The 18,305-nt window shown below is 41.9% G+C and overlaps 1 protein-coding gene across 1 annotated transcript in view; it reads left to right on the top strand.

Moving 5' to 3' along the window:
* LOC112263428 (HERV-H LTR-associating protein 1) overlaps positions 1–18,305 on the top strand; it is a 68,024-nt gene that overhangs the window by 28,332 nt on the left and 21,387 nt on the right. Inside the window, exons 10-11 of the mRNA XM_024439621.1 lie at positions 2,746–2,805; positions 4,799–5,752. Of these exons, the coding sequence (XP_024295389.1) occupies positions 2,746–2,805; positions 4,799–5,752 (1,014 nt within the window). The remainder of the gene's footprint in view (positions 1–2,745; positions 2,806–4,798; positions 5,753–18,305) is intronic.

Genomic DNA, 18,305 nt, shown 5'->3' with positions numbered 1-18,305 from the left:
CTCAGGGCAGGCAGAATGGTCAGGGCAGGCAGAATGGTCAGGGCAGGCAGAATGGTCAGGGCAGGCAGAATGGTCAGGGCAGGCAGAATGGTCAGGGCAGGCAGAATGGTCAGGGCAGGCAGAATGGTCAGGGCAGGCAGAATGGTCAAAACCAGAAGAACTAGAAAACGGACTGACGAGTACGGAATATCACGCTGGTAGGCTTGACGAGATAGGATAGACTAGCAACGGACAACCAGAAAACACAGGTATAAATGCACAGAGGATAATGGGGAAAATGGGCAACACCTGGAAGGGGGTGGAGACAAGCACAAGACAGGTGAAACAGATCAGGGTGTGACACCTACCTGTTATTTCTTAAATAGTCTCCAACATAAAGCCTACTTGTTGTTAGTAAAGTCTAATTAAAATGAAGATGGCTTAAATGAATTACACTCCTTTTTCTCCCAAATTTAATGGTATCCAATTGGTAGTTACGGTCTTGTCTCATCGCTGCAACTCCCTTATGGACTCGGGAGAGGTGAAGGCCGAGAGTCATGCGTCCTCCGAAACACGAACCAACCAAGCCGCCCTGCTTCTCTACTCAATGCCCACTTAACCCAGAAGCCAGCCACATCAATGTGTCGGAAGAAACACTGTACACCTGGCGACTGTGTCAGCATGCATGCGCACGGCCCACCACAGGTGTCGCTAGAGCGCAATGGGACAAGGACATCCCTGCCGGCCAAACCTTCCCCTAAACCGGACCATGCTGGGCCAATTGTGCACCACCCCATGGGTCTCCCGGTCGCTGCCGGCTGCAACAGAGCCTGGACTCGAACAAGGATCTCTAGTGGCACAGCTAGCAACTATAATGCAGTGCCTTAGACCACTGCGCCACTCGCGAGGCGAATTTGCCTACTTTTAACACCATGAGCATGACCTGTCCCGTGTCCAATTGATTGTGCCACGGCTGCTGCTTAAAGTTTCAGCACCACAATGTCAGTTACTCGAATCTGGCTTATTTTGAGGTCAGTAACTCTGATAAATACATTGTGGGCAAGAAACATATAGTTTTTAATCAAATCAATTATAATAGTAGCAAGCTATCAAAGTTGAACTCCCGTCCTCATTCTCATCTTCGCACTCTCCTTCTCAAACTGAATATATAGTCTATAGGCTAGTCCACGCGTAACACTAATATGCATTTTTTTTAACAAAGCCTAATCAAAAATAATTTTCAGAAGAATACTTTGACTCTCCTCCTGAACGGCCACCCTAGACCTACACAGCACAGCCGGGGCTGAGGTCTGGAATATCCATTGCAGTATGTAATGCAGCCTAGTTTTATTTACACCATCCCAGAAGCTATCTTGGAAATATAACTTGTATCTGTGCTTCTCTGAGCATGCACTTTGTAGCCTATAGTCTATGGATTTTTTGATTGAGACCACATCAAATAGCCTACATCCACAATTCATATTGTGCGTACAGCGAAGAATCAGAGAGGAAGGGTGGCATCGGGCACACATCGATATACACTGAATGTACAAAACATTAGGAGTTTCCTAATATTGAGTTGCACCCCCCCTTTGTCCTCAGAACAGCCTCAATTCGTCAGGGCATGGACACTACATGGTGTCAAAAGCGTTCCAAAGGGATGCTGGCCCATGCATGTTGACTCCAATACTTCTCACAGTTGTCAAGTTGGCTGGATGTCCTTTGGGTGGTGGACCATTCTTGATACACACTGGAAACTTTTGAGCATGAAAAACCCAACAGCATTGAAGTTCTTGACACACTCAAACTGGTGCACCTGGCACCTACTACCATACCCCGTTCAAAGGCACTTAAATCTTTTGTCTTGCCCATTCACCCTCTGAATGGCACACATACAAATCAAATTTATTTATATAGCCCTTCGTACATCAGCTGATATCTCAAAGTGCTGTACAGAAACCCAGCCTAAAACCCCAAACAGCAAGCAATGCAGGTGTAGAAGCACGGTGGCTAGGAAAAACTCCCTAGAAAGGCCAAAACCTAGGAAGAAACCTAGAGAGGAACCAGGCTATGTGGGGTGGCCAGTCCTCTTCTGGCTGTGCCGGGTGGAGATTATAACAGAACATGGTCATGATGTTCAAATGTTCATAAATGACCAGCATGGTTGTATAATAATAAGGCAGAACAGTTGAAACTGGAGCAGCAGCACGGCCAGGTGGACTGGGGACAGCAAGGAGTCATCATGTCAGGTAGTCCTGGGGCATGGTCCTAGGGCTCAGGTCCTCCGAGAGAGAGAAAGAAAGAGAGAAGGAGAGAATTAGAGAACACACACTTAGATTCACACAGGACACCGAATAGGACAGGAGAAGTACTCCAGATATAACAAACTGACCCTAGCCCCCCGACACATAAACTACATACAGTACACAATCCATGCCTCAATTGCCTCAAGGCTTAAAAATCCTTCAACCTGTCTCCTCCCCTTCATCTGCACTGATTTTAGATTTAACAAGTGACATCAAAAAGGCATCATACCTTTCACCTTGATTCACCTGAACAGTCTATGTCATGTAAAAAGCATGTGTTTCTAAAGTTTTGTACGCTCGGTGTATAGCCTGATAAGCAACTCATTCTAAAACACTGAGAAATATTGACATTTTATCAATTACAAATTCCATGACAGTCCCCTGTATTAGATTTTAAAAATACTAAACCCTCCCCTTGACTGAAATTGAAAAAACATGACCCTGCCCCATTTTCCTCCAGGTAACCATTCTGTCAATTTTGATCCGTCCCTAACCAGTAGAGTCCACTCCACTGCACATGGTAAGTTGTACATGCATTTAACTTTTTATTTACCAATGCCTTGTATCATGATAGTACTGGTAATGGTCACTGTTTGTTCCATTTGAATGCAGATTATTGACCAAAAACATTCTCTTCATGCTCAAAGTGAATTCTGTATTCATAGTGAATAAAGAATGAATTTTTTTATAATCAATTATAGTAAATCATGCAAATTGCTGACAATCGTAAACAGAACTTTAACGTGATCTTGCAGCTACTGAACTAAAAACATAGAGTTGAGAAGTCAGAAGTTTACATACACCTAAACCAAATACATTTACTCAGTTTTTCACAATTCCTGACATTTAATCCTAGTAAAAATTCGAAGGGAATGTGGTCAATTAGGATCACCACTTTATTTTAAGAATGTGAAATGTCAGAATAATATTAGAGATATCGATTAATTTCAGATTTGATTTATTTCATCACATTCCCAGTGGGTCAGAAGTTGACATACACTCAATTATTATTTGGTAGCATTGCCTTTAAATGGTTTAACTTAGGTCAAACGTTTCGGGTAGCCTTCCACAAGCTTCCCACAATAAGTTGGGTGAATTTTGGCCCATTCCTCCTGACAGAGCTAGTGTAACTGAGTCAAGCTTGTTTGCCTCCTTGCTCACACACTCCTTTTCAGTTCTGCCCACAAATTTTCCATGGGATTGAGGTCAGGGTGTTGTGATGGCCACTCCAATACCTTGACTTTGTTGTCCTTACGCCATTTTGCCACAACTTTGGAAGTATGCTTGGGGTCATTGTTCATTTGGAAGACCCATTTGCGACCAAGCTTAAACTTCCTGACTGAAGTCATGAGATGTTGCTTCAAATTCAACATAATTTTCCTGCCTCATGATGCCATCTATTTTGTGAAGTGCACCAGTCCCTCTTGCAGCAAAGCACCCCACAACATGAGGCTGCCACCCCCGTGCTTCACATTTGCGATGGTGTTCTTTGGCTTGCAAGCCTCCCCCTTTTTCCTCCAAACATAACAATGGTCATTTATGGCCAAACATTTCTATTTTTGTTTCATCAGACCAGAGGACATTTCTCTAAAAAGTACAATCTTTGTCCCCATGTGCAAACCGTATTCTAGCTTTTTTATGGCGGTTTTGGAGCAGTGGCTTCTTCCTTGCTGAGATTGCTTTCATGTTATGTCGATATAGGACACGTTTTACTGTGGCTGTAGATACTTATGTACTTGTTTCCTCAAGCATCTTCACAAGGTCCTTTGCTGTTGTTCTGAGATTGATTTGCACTTTTCGCTCCAAAGTACGTTCATCTCTAGGAGACACACCACTAAGGAAGGAGACGCATTTTGACGGCTGCGTGGTCCCATGGTGTTTATACTTGCGTACTATTGTTTGTGCAGATGAACGTGGTATCTTCAGGCATTTGGAAATTGCTCCCAAGGATGAACCAGACTTGTGGAGGTCTACATTTTTTTTCTGAGGTCTTGGCTGATTTATTTTGATTTTCCCATGATGTCAAGAAAAGAGGCACTGAGTTTGAAGGTAGGCCTTAAAATACATCCACAGGTACATCTCCATTTGACTCAAATTATGTCAATTAGCCTATCAGAAGCTTCTAATGCCATGACATAATTTTCTGGAATTTTCCAAGCTGTTTAAAGGCACAGTCAACTTAGTATATGTAAACTTCTGACCCACTGGAATTGTGATACAGTGAATTTTAAGTGAAATAATCTGTCAGTAAACAATTGTTGGAAAAATGACTTGTGTCATGCACAAAGTAGATGTCCTAACCGACTTGCAAAAACTATAGTTTGTTTACAAGTAATTTGGGGAGTGGTTGGAAAATTAGTTTTAATGACTCCAACCTAAGTGTATGTAAACTTCTGACTTCAACTGTATGTATTATTGGCCTCCTCCTGATGAGTAACATTTTCAGTCACAAGCTCTGTAAAAGCAATGTACAGCAGCAATGAATGACCTTAAATCTGTCCATGTTTGACTAGTATCTTCCACAGCCTCAGAAATGACCTCTACAGCTCCACCGACCACAACCAGTAGAACCAGAACCACATCCTTCTTGACCTCAACAAGAGCTCAACCCACCACAACCACACCCTCACCGACTACAAAGACCAGAACCAGAACTACAGGTCGACCGACCTCAATATCAGTTCCTCATACCACTACAAGCAGAACTACAGTCCTAATGACCCCAACTACAGCCCTTCCGATCACAATCACAGCCCAACCAACCATAACCAAAGCCCCACCGTCCACAACCACAGCCCAACAAAGTAGATCTACAGCCCTACCAACCACAACCCAATCAACCACAGACCGACCAACCACATATACAGCCCTACCAACCACAGCCCAACCAACTACAGCTTTACCAATCCCAGCCCTACTGCCTACAACTACAGTCCTACCCACCACAACCACAGCCCAACCAACCACAACTACAGCCCTACGAATCATGACCACATCCACGCCAACTGCAGCTCAACCAATTCCAACCTCAGTGCAACTGACCAAAGTCCCATCATCCACAACCACAGACCAACTGACCACAACAGCTCAACCGACTACAACCACACCACAACTGACCACAGTCCAAGTGACGACAACCACAACCCAACTGACCACAACCACAGACCAACCAACCACAGCCTTGCCACCCACAATCAGATTCCGAATGACAACAACCCCAGTTCGACTTACTATGACCACAACCCCATCGACCATAACCGCAATCCTGATAACCGCAACCAAAGCACAACCAACCACAGACCCACCAGCCACAGGCCAAGCTATTACAACCACACCACAATTGCCCACAGCCCAACAAACTACAACCACAACACAACTAACTACAACCACAGCCCCATGGACCATTACCAATATAACCACGACCGCAACCAGAGTGATCACCAAAGCACCCATCACAGAGAAACCAGGTAAGTCATCAAGTTTACTAATGCAAGGCATGAATACTTAGTCTGGGTTCCATTCTATTTCCTTATTTCCGAACTCCTTATGGAATTGTTATGCCAACATTTTTTGGCTTGACAGAAATCAGGTATCCATCCAATCTTTTTATGCGAGCAAAGTACATGTCGGATAAAAATGTCATGACAGGCCAGATGGGAGCATAACATTTTTCGGGAAAACGTAAAAAATGTTGATAATACAAAATACACTAAAGTTGGGATCTTTTGTGTCTGTAAAAATAATTTGTTGAGAATGTCGGTGGAAAACTTTTTATGTGTCAATATTTATATAATAAGCATCATATCAATGTAAACGTGGAGTCACGCGATGACATTTTGTGTGGTCCTCCCACTACGACTAGTCGGGAAAGCATGCAGTTTATTATTATTTATTTATTTCCCCTTTTATTTAACCTGGTAGGCCAGTTGAGAACAAGTTCTCATTTACAACTGCGACCTGGCCAAGATAAGCAAAGCAGTGTGACAAAAACAACAACACAGAGTTACACATAAACAAACGTATAGCCAATAAAACAATAGAAAAATCAATGTAAATTGTGTGCAAATGTCGAAGATTAGGGAGGTAAGGCAATAAATAGGCCATAGAGGTGAAATAATAACAATTTAGCATTAACACTGGAGTGATAGATGTGCAGATGATGATGTGCAAGTAGAGATACTGGGATGCAAAAAGATAAATAACAATATGGGATGAGGTACGTAGTTGGGTGTGCTATTTACAGATTGGCTGTGTACAGGTACAATGATCGGTAAGCTGCTCTGACAGCTGATGCTTAAAGTTAGAGGTAGATGCTTCAGTGATTTTTGCAATTCGTTCCAGTCATTGGCAGCAGAGAACTGGAAGGAAAGGCGGCAAAACGAGGTGTTGGCTTTGGGGGTGACCAGTGAAATACACCTGCTGGAGTGCTTACTACGGGTGGGTGTTGTTATGGTGACCAGTGAGCTGAGATAAGGCGGGGCTTTACCTAGCAAAGACTTATAGATGACCTGGAGCCAGTGGGTTTGGCGACGACTATGTAGCGTGGGCCAGCCAACGAGAGCATACAGGTCGCAGTGGTGGGTAGAATATTGGGCTTTGGTGACAAAACGGATGGCACTGTGATAGACTGCATCCAGTTTGCTGAGTAGAGTGCTGGAGGCTATTTTGTAAATTACATCGCCAAAGTCAAGGATCAGTAGGATAGTCAGTTTTACGAGGGTATGTTTGGCAGCATGGGTGAAGGAGGCTTTGTTGTGAAATAGGAAGACGATTCTAGATTTAATTTTGGATTGGAGATGCTTAATGTGAGTCTGGAAGGAGAGTTTACAGTCTAACCAGACACCTAGGTATTTGAGTAGGGTTGTAGATATTAGGCTATAGATGAAATAAATGATGATGATCATCACAGGTTGGTGCAAGGTGATGAGCTTGATCCTTCTTTCCAATAAATATTGAGGGTCTTAATCTGATGACATGATCATTGATGCTTGCCTGCCGTTTGATCAAATAATCTTGCTCTTTTGTCCATAATAATCTCATCATGTAGGCTATACGTGCGCTATAGCCAACATGCTAGAACGCATGTGCCAATACTGGAGTGGACACTCTCACTATATACCACAATTTTATTTGTGAGAAGACCATCAGTAGAGTTGAATATAGGTACATAAGCTGCTAGCAGGAGCAGGGCATAGAACATTGCATTGATGGTAAACAGCTAATAAGCTAAACATAGCATAATTAGTGGCTAAAGATGGCTACATTAGCAATGGAATTAGCAGTGCAATATTGGCAGTAACCAAATCAAATCAAATTTTATTTGTCACATACACATGGTTAGCAGATGTTAATGCGAGTGTAGCGAAATGCTTGTGCTTCTAGTTCCGACAATGCAGTAATAACCAACGAGTAATCTAGCTAACAATTCCAAAACTACTACCTTATACACACAAGTGTAAAGGGATAAAGAGTATGTACATAAAGATATATGAATGAGTGATGGTGGTACGCAGTAGATGGTATCGAGTACAGTATATACATATGAGATGAGTATGTAAACAAAGTGGCATAGTTTAAAGTGGCTAGTGATACATGTATTACATAAAGATGCAGTAGATGATATAGAGTACAGTATATACGTATACATATGAGATAAATAATGTAGGTTATGTAAACATTATATTAAGTAGCATTGTTTAAAGTGGCTAGTGATATATTTTACATCAATTCCCATTATTAATTAAAAACCTAATTAATTATCCAACCCAAAATCCGGAATGACATTGCTCAGTGATTCACATTGGTTCTATCACTCAACATTTTAAACCCTCAACTTAAACACACATCAAATTCTGGCAGAATGTACACTCATATTAACATACAATATAATGATCCTATAATTCTAGTATTAACTTTCTCATCACAATTTATAATTACAGATCAGTATCTCAATGCATTCTTAGCCTAAATTACTATACATTTTGCAGTGTGTAGACCTCCCCAATCAACCTGATACCCCCAAATAAACAATTTCGGACAACTCTAAATCAATTACAGGCACAGTTGACCGTTATCCCGATCATCCAGCAGACCCAATCGGGCGAGATTTATCGAAACAAAACAGAATAAATAACGCAACAATACACTGCTTCATATATCACTCAAGGTGTTTAAACTTCAATTCAAAAACCTGAAAAGACTGGTAATTCCCCCATTTTGGCACATGACTTACCACTCAAACCCTTCAAATAAGTGTTTCTTACTATATTAGACTAATAAAAAAATCTAACATTCATACATTTCATATCCCAAGTTTCCAGTAAGTTTCCAGTACATTTCTTATCAAAAGAATTCACGTGTTCAATGAAACTCCGAAAATAAAAACTTCCATGTCCGTGTGTGTGCCCCTTTAAGATACCTCGGCACTAACCCATATTCATAACCAGTAAGTGGTGTTTGTGCGTGCTGGTGTGTGTGTATGTGGTAAACCATATGGTAAAAACAAACAAAACTGGCCAGGACTTATTTCATTTGGTTGCTCCTCTTTACCACCGAATCCGAATACCTTTATACCTAGAAAACTGCTGAATTTCACTGACTGATCTCCCAAGACCTCAGGAAACATTTCAAAGAGAAAGAAAATGACTACCCCCATTCTCCTTGAAGAGAAAGTTTAAATTTCTTTAGCATAAGGAATCATTGTTATTTGATTACAGGCATCTCTATTAAAAAATAGTTTGACACGTGATCTTCTATATCTCCTTTAACATACATACTGTAGTGGACTTCCAGCAGTCCTGGAAAAAAGAATCCTACTTAAATCACATCAGATAATAGTGTTCCATTAAGTGGAATCGACACCGTCTAAAATAAACAAACCCATAACCCCATTCCGGTAATCTAATAATTTCAACCTGTTGCATTCATTTAGTCAAATGGAGTGCAATCAAAAACACTCACGAATAATACACTGCTCAAAAAAATAAAGGGAACACTTAAACAACACAATGTAACTCCAAGTCGATCACACTTCTGTGAAATCAAACTGTCAACTTAGGAAGCAACGCTGATTGACAATAAATTTCACATGCTGTTGTGCAAATGGAATAGACAACAGGTGGAAATTATAGGCAATTAGCAAGACATCTCCAATAAAGGAGTGGTTCTGCAGGTGGTGACCACAGACCACTTCTCAGTTCCTATGCTTCCTGGCTGATGTGTTGGTCCCTTTTGAATGCTGGCAGTGCTTTCACTCTAGTGGTAGCATGAGACGGAGTCTACAACCCACACAAGTGGCTCAGGTAGTGCAGCTCATCCAGGATGGAACATTAATGCGAGCTGTGGCAAGAAGGTTTGCTGTGTCTGTCAGCGTAGTGTCCAGAGCATGGAGGCGCTACCAGGAGACAGGCCAGTACATCAGGAGATGTGGAGGAGGCCGTAGGAGGGCAACAACCCAGCAGCAGGACCGCTACCTCCGCCTTTGTGCAAGGAGGAGCAGGAGGAGCACTGCCAGAGCCCTGCAAAATGACCTCCAGCAGGCCACAAATGTGCATGTGTCTGCTCAAACGGTCAGAAACAGACTCCATGAGGGTGGTATGAGGGCCCGACGTCCACTGGTGGGGGTTGTGCTTACAGCCCAACACCGTGCAGGACGTTTGGCATTTGCCAGAAAACACCAAGATTGGCAAATTCGCCACTGGCGCCCTGTGCTCTTCACAGATGAAAGCAGGTTCACACTGAGCACATTTGACAGACGTGACAGAGTCTGGAGACGCTGTGGAGAACGTTCTGCTGCCTGCAACATCCTCCAGCATGACCGGTTTGGCGGTGGGTCAGTCATGGTGTGGGCTGGCATTTCTTTGGTGGGCCGCACAGCCCTCCATGTGCTCACCAGAGGTAGCCTGACTGCCATTAGGTACCGAGATGAGATCCTCACACCCCTTGTGAGACCATATGCTGGTGCGGTTGGCCCTGGGTTCCTCCTAATGCAAGACAATGCTAGACCTCATGTGGCTGGAGTGTGTTAGCAGTTCCTGCAAGAGGAAGGCATTGATGCTATGGACTGGCCCGCCCGTTCCCCAGACCTGAATTCAATTGAGCACATCTGGGACATCATGTCTCGCTCCATCCACCAACGCCACGTTGCACCACAGACTGTCCAGGAGTTGGCGGATGCTTTTGTCCAGGTCTGGGAGGAGATCCCTCAGGAGACCATCTGCCACCTCATCAGGAGCATGCCCAGGCGTTGTAGGGAGGTCATACAGGCACGTGGAGGCCACACACACTACTGAGCCTCATTTTGACTTGTTTTAAGGACATTACATCAAAGTTGGATCAGCCTGTAGTGTGGTTTTCCACTTTAATTTTGAGTGTGACTCCAAATCCAGACCTCCATGGGTTGATACATTTCATTTCCATTGATCATTTTTGTGTGATTTTGTTGTCAGCACATTCAACTATGTAAAGAAAAAAGTATTTAATAAGAATATTTCATTCATTCAGATCTAGGATGTGTTATTTTAGTGTTCCCAGTGTATATTACCATTCACATACTGTCACCCATCATAAGGTTTAGAAAATAAAATAAACCAAACCATGATTATTCTCTCCTTTACTAGAAAGCAATGTTTACATGTAGTCTACCCTAACAATTTTACTCTATATTTTTAATACCAACCTCAGCTGGACACTCATTAAATGTCTATTATTTTAAGATTAACCTGTAATGCGCCAAATGTCAAAAATACATCAGCCAATTCTCAATCAATCCAAACAATTCAAATTCGTAATTCTTACTTTCCAGTTTACTTACTTTCCATTGCTACCTTCACTAGTCTACATTTATGTGTCCTTAAACTCAGAAAGCCCTCTACAATCTCTAAAATAATCGAATTATGTCTTTCTGCTACCTCTGTCTTTCCATCTAACGTTACTATACCAGGTGAACAATTTTTAAAAATTATAGTCAAAACAAAAACAACTTCTGTTCACAGGGAGGCCACTTTAATTACTCATGACCAATCCTCCCTTTTGTCAATTCTATAAATCTATTTTAGAATTTTAGAAAAATATTGTCTCTCAAGATTAAAACCTCTAGGGCTTTCGTGATTCACATTGTTCTCAAAACCCCCAAATATGATATCTCTTGTTTCGCTGGTTGTACTTTCCCATATGATGCCTTGTGACCCTGCTCTACTGCATAGTTTACTAATGTGGTGATGTTTGGCATTTGGAGTTTCTTTGTCTTTGTCTTTTTACAGCAATAACAAATTCACTACATTTGTATCAACACAGAACCCTCAAATCTACACCCTTTAGCGATTGTTTATTTTTTTTAATGTGGCGTGATACAAAGTTTGACAATTTGTCAACATCATTCATGCTCTCGCCCATATATACTGGCAATTATACACCGACCATATTCAACGGGCATGGGCATTCGTAAATTAATCTGTTATTCTGCGCTCTAGTACATTCAGACAACTGCTCTGAAATCCGAACAATAGCCTGAGCGAATTTACCAAGTACCTAATTTAACAATGTCCGTTGCACAACGACTATACAATTTAGCTAAGCTAAGAATGATGTGAATAGTTAATATACTAGCAAGTTCGATACAATGATATGCTATGCGGTTAATAAGGATAACTCAACCAACAAATTTGTCATAATTAGTTAAAACAAAGAATTTGTATCTTAAGACCAATAAGCATACGACATACTCAAATGACTTAATAGTTAGTGCGATTACCCTGATACAACACTAACATCAATACACTGGTGTATTGAGCTAATGATTCTTATTTTATGTCATTGTGCCAAGTCACAATTGTATCCCTGAATTATCTATTAGATTGTAATTTTCCTGTCAGCAAGGGAAATGCTGCCGGATGTTATCCATGATTAGATTTTTCCCATATTTGAGCCAAATTGGTAGAATGCTCATGCGCTTTTTTTTAGTGCCTCTATGGCTTTGATATAGTTCGCTTATATGAATTTATTTCTGCGCCTCTCTCCTTGCAGTTTTAATATATGCCAATCTTTTTCTGAGACTATTACCCAGTCATATAATGCTTAACCTTAACATTATCAAATGATCCACAAAGACCACTCTGAACCTACATATGGGTTCACAAGTTAGAATATGAATATCAGTCAAATTATTATATTTAGCAAATCTCTAGTAATCGATTACACACACATACAATTGCAAATATTTCCCATATATCTTCAAATAATCATTATGTAACTTAGGAAAACTTAGGTAGTCACATTAATTAACTACTCCATGTGTGTTTCCAACGACTCTCCATCCATACACTCCCAGCAGAACCCAAAAACGTTAGTTTCCTGGACGCTGCCCTATGGGAATAATGCTCTACACGTATCCTCAACAGTTCCTTAGACTTCCAGAAATTATAGACTTGCCGCTATTGTTCTAAAATAACATCCCACACTCAATAACACCTAACAATAACACATAACAATAGTAACCCAGGGCATACCTGTTTACCTCACTAAGAACACTCTTATCAACTCAACTCAATCCTGCTAGTTACCTCAGCTGTGGCCTTCTTAAGGCCAGCTTTTACGTTTTTATTTTTATTTATTTATTTTCTAACATGCAGAAATATTTTCTATATTTCAATAGCGCTTTTGACTTTCTCTTCTAGGCCTTAACTAGTCCACAAGGTCTAGTTATACATCCTGTACACACAGATTTGGATGTCATCCACCACCCCAAGGTTCTAGCTTTACATCTGGTACACACAGATTTGGATGCTCATGTTCTTTTCATTATAACTAGTTCCCACAGTTTTGGATGCACCCGTTAATTAGTCTTAACTAGTTCATACTGGTTCTAGTCGTTATCCGATATACACAGATTTGGATGTTAACGTCAGACGGCAGTTCCCTCGGTGTCACGACTCCTACCGAAGGTAGCTCCCCTTCCTGTTAGGGTGGCGCTCGGTGGTCGTCGTCACCGGCCTACTAGCTGCCACTGATCCCTTTTCCCCTTTTCTGTTTATTGGTTTCACCTATGTTTGTTTTAGGCTGATTGGTCGGGCTTTATTTACCTAGCAGGCCCGCCTGCTGGTTGTGCGGGATTGTTTGGTGTACGTGTGTATCAAATCAAATCAAATGTTATTTGTCACATACACATGGTTAGCAGATGTTAATGCGAGTATAGCGAAATGCTTGTGCTTCTAGTTCCGACAATGCAGTAATAACCAACAAGTAATCTAACTAACAATTCCAAAACTACTGTCTTATACACAGTGTAAGGGGATAAAGAATATGTACATAAGGATATATGAATGAGTGATGGTACAGAGGAGCATAGGCAAGATACAGTAGATGGTATCGAGTACAGTATATACATATAAGATGAGTATGTAAACAAAGTGGCATAGTTAAAGTGGCTAGTGATACATGTATTACATAAGGATGCAGTCGATGATATAGAGTACAGTATATACGTATGCATATGAGATGAATAATGTAGGGTAAGTAACATTATATAAGTTAGCATTGTTTAAAGTGGCTAGTGATATATTTACATTTCCCATTATTAAAGTTGAGTCAGTGTCAGTGTCAGTGTGTTGGCAGCAGCCACTCAATGTTAGTGGTGGCTGTTTAACAGTCTGATGGCCTTGAGATAGAAGCTGTTTTTCAGTCTCTCGGTCCCAGCTTTGATGCACCTGTACTGACCTCGCCTGCTGGATGATAGCGGGGTGAACAGGCAGTGGCCCGGGTGGTTGATGTCTTTGATGATCTTTATGGCCTTCCTGTAACATCGGGTGGTGTAGGTGTCCTGGAGGGCAGGTAGTTTGCCCCCGGTGATACGTTGTGCAGACCTCACTACCCTCTGTAGAGCCTTACGGTTGTGGGCGGAGCAGTTGCCGTACCAGGCGGTGATACAGCCCGCCAGGATGCTCTCGATTGTGCATCTGTAGAAGTTTGTGAGTGCTTTTGGTGACAAGCCGAATTTCTTCAGCCTCCTGAGGTTGAAGAGGCGCTGCTGCGCCTTCTTCACGATGCTGTCTGTGTGAGTGGACCAATTCAGTTTGTCTGTGATGTGTATGCCGAGGAACGTCTGTGTGTCACGGTTTTCCAATTTTCCTGGGTTTTGCTGGACTGTTTAAGTCCCCTGTGTTTGGGGCATTTGTTTTGGTGTGCGCTCTGTGTTTTGTGGGTTTGGCGTATGTTCACCGTTTTTGTGCATTAACTTTTTATGGCTGCAGGGGCAGTATTGAGTAGCTTAGATGAAATGTGCCCATTGTAAACGGCCAGCTCCTCAGTCTCAGTTGCTAATATATGCATATTATTATTAGTTTTGGATAGAAACCACTCTGAAGTTTTTAAAACTGTTTGAATTATGTCTGTGAGTATAACAGAACTCATATTGCAGGCAAAAACCTGAGAAATTCCACTTCCTGTTTGGATTTCTTCCGGGGTGGCAGATTTTCAACCAAGCTCTCATTGAAATTACAGCGAGATATGGATGAGTTTTCACTTCCTACGCCTTCCACTAGATGTCAACAGTCAATAGAACTTTGTCTGATGACTCTAATGTGAAGGGGGGTCGAATGAGACAGGAAATAGTCACCACTGCCACGAGTTGACCATGCTTTCACTATGCGCATTCACAGGGGAAGGACCTGCGTTCCACTGGTCATCTGAAGTCATTCTAATTCTCCAGTTGGAATGTTATTCAAGATATATGTAAACAACATTCTAAAGATTGATTCAGTACATCGTTTGACATGTTTCTACTGACTGTTACAGAACATTTGGACATTTCGTCACGTTATAGTGGACGTGCTTTGTGACTTTGGAATTGTTTACCAAACGCGCTAACCAAAGTAGCTAATTGGACATAAATAACAGACATTTTCAAACAAATCAAGCATTTATCGTGGACCTGGATTCCTAGGACTGCATTCTGATGAAGTTCATCAAAAGTAAGGAAACATTTATCATATATTTTCTGGTTTTTGTTGACTCCAACATGGCGGCTAATTTGGCTAATGTTCTGAGCTCCGTCTCAGATTATTGCATGGGTTGCTTTTTCCAATTTTTTCATATAAATATGAACTTTATCAAACAAAACATGCATGTATTGTGTAACATGAAGTCCTATGAGTGTCATCTGATGAAGATAATTCAAGGTTAGTGATAGATTTTATCTCTATTTCTGCTTTTTGTGAATGCTATATTTCGCTGGAAAATTGCTGTGCTTATTGTGGTTTGGTGGAGACCTAACATAATCGTTTGTATTGCTTTTGCTGAAAAGCATATTTGAAATTGGACACTTTGGTGGGATTAACAACAAGATTACCTTTAAAATGATATAAGAAACATACATGTATGTTTTAGGAATTGTAATTATGAGAATTCTATTTTCACTGGTAGTTGTCATATCGATCCCGTTATCGGGATTGCAGCCATAACAAGTTAAAAAGTATTGCACTACCCTGAACTCTCTGCTTCCTGCACCTGACTTCTCACCCACTACACCCCGGACGTTACACTCGGAACTCCATTGTCATTTTTTAAATATTTGTTTATTGTTTCCAAGAAATGTCAGTCTCACCCTTTTTATCTGTCTCTGTTCGGAACACCGTAACCACCCGCTTGACACCCTCCTTCAGATCTTAGGCAGGCCCCGTGCACGGTTAAACCCAGGTCTTCAGGAGCCGTCAGCAGATGGAGTTTGGTGTTCCGTCTGGGTCGCCAAATATTGTCATGGAATATTCTAATCAAGTGAGAGAGACTTTGTCATTTCTTCAAACAATCATCTTTATTCAATATAGATTAATTATTGCAATAATGAGGCTGGTCGACCCCACACGCTTGAGTGTTGGACCGAGTAACTTAACCTTTACACAAATGCACAGTACTATATTTAGCTGACACTAAAAATGCTTAGTCATGGTTGGTTTCAACCATCCCATACAGATTGGGACATCATAAGCCACTCTGGCTTCATTCGGTCGTTATCTGTAAAGGGTTGTTGTCTTAACCCCACCCTGGCTTAGTTTCCCAGATGCAAGGATGATTTTGAGACAATAAGGGATTGTTCTACTCCTAAACTATCCCTAGTAAAACACATTCTTGGCTATGTAATGCAGTCTTTAACTCATTTGTCAGCTCAAGCCATCTCTGGTGACCATACGCCCAGATTAGCTGCAGGGAACTAAAAGAGACCATAAAAACACAGACACTATTAGGGCAGAAATTTCTTACTATTAGTTAAATATTAATTGTTAACCATTAATATAAAATAAATCAGGTAAATATGTAATTTTTCCCTCACATGATCTAGGATCAGGTTCCCTCTGTCCATGCAATCTCATTAATTGTCACCTAAAATTCCAAACTGATCCAAACTGAAACAGTCACCCCAGAGTTATAGCCACCCTCATCACACTTCATTCTGTCACTGACCAACAGGAAAAAATGTATCATCATTGGATTTTATTTTAAATTATTATTATTTTTGGGGTTGTGATAGACTCAATGACAACACAGTGGCTTTTTCACCCTCTCAGAAATGAATAGTGACTTAAAACAACTAAAACAACTTGTGAGGCTTACATACTGAAACAAAAGGAGATCAACTCTACACTTTACAGTTACTGCATACATGTTCAGTGTCTTTTCACTCAGTTTAACTTGGGTGTAAAGGGAAGTACCCGTGCTCTCTGGAAGTAGCTTCATATTTATATGGTAATTGGAGGCTGGTGCACCTATTATGTACTGATTATAATCAGATTGAATCGGTTTCTCTTTGATTCATGTGAGGGGAATTTAATCCTTACACAACTGAGAATGAAAAGGAGATTCCTATTGAGGGAGCATTTGAATAGATGAGAGGCAACCTACATGAAGCATGGCTACAAGGTGTGAAGTTTTAAATGGAAATGTCTGTAGGGATGCGTAGAAAGGAAACATATCTAAGCATTTAGTTCATTAAACATGCTTTAAATTCCCTATATTTTATATATTTTCCATGAATACATACTTTTTTATGTGTCGACCCATCCAGATTCAATGAATGTATCACGGCTCAGGCTAAGAGAAAGATGCAGACACAGGAGTACAAGGGTCAGGCAAATGGCCAGTTGGAGCAAGGCTAGCCGACGACCCAATGAGGGTGCAGAACGCCTTCCAGAACCGGGATGAGAACTGAGGACTGCGATCGGAGACCATGTCGACCGGAGGTCCTTGGATCCTCCGGAGGTCCTTGGATCCGCCAGAGCCTGCCACGGAGTCTTGTTCTGCGCACACACAGTGCAGGCGGCAACGAACGCAGAGACATCAGGAACCATGTTGGGCCACCAAAAACGTTGTCGCACAAAGGTCAGGGTCCGACGGGAGCCCAGGTGGCAGGCAAGCCTGGAAGAGTGGGCCCATTCCAGGAACATGACGAATAGCGCTTCCGTGTTCCAGGCACTCTCAGCCTCCAACGTGTGGAAATCCACCGCATAGTCTGCCACACTGTGGGAGTCTTGTCAAAGCTGATGTAACTTTCGGGTAGCCTCTCTCCCGTACAATGGAGCATTGAAAACTTTCTTTACCTCCGCCACAAAGTCCTCCAGACTGAGGCATATGGCCGACTGCTGTTCCCATACGGCTGTAGCTCAGGAGAGAGCCCTCCCGGACACCAGCGTGATGAAATTCGCTATCTTAGAGCAGTCCGAGGGGAAGGTGGAGGGCTGCAGCTCAATGATGAGGGAACACTGAGTGAGAAACACCTGAAAGGTGCCCGACTCTCCATCGAAGCATTCTGGGGGAGGTAAGCGGGGTTCCTGGGAAACTGGGGTGGCCGGGGAGGTGGTGCTGCTAACAGCGGGGTTACTGAGGGGCTAGGAGGTTACCGTCGTGGTAGGCTGCCTAACAGGCAACACTTGGAGGGGGGTGGAGACAAGCAAAAAGACACGTTAAACAGATCAGGGTGTAACAGTAACTCCTCATGTCTTCCAAATGGTGGCTCCTTGGGAGGAGACAACATTG

This window comes from Oncorhynchus tshawytscha, linkage group LG12 (genome assembly GCF_018296145.1).
Source record: "Oncorhynchus tshawytscha isolate Ot180627B linkage group LG12, Otsh_v2.0, whole genome shotgun sequence".
Lineage (NCBI taxonomy): Eukaryota > Metazoa > Chordata > Actinopteri > Salmoniformes > Salmonidae > Oncorhynchus > Oncorhynchus tshawytscha.
Note: the sequence above shows the minus strand (reverse complement) of the source record. Positions and strands in the feature narration are given on the sequence as shown.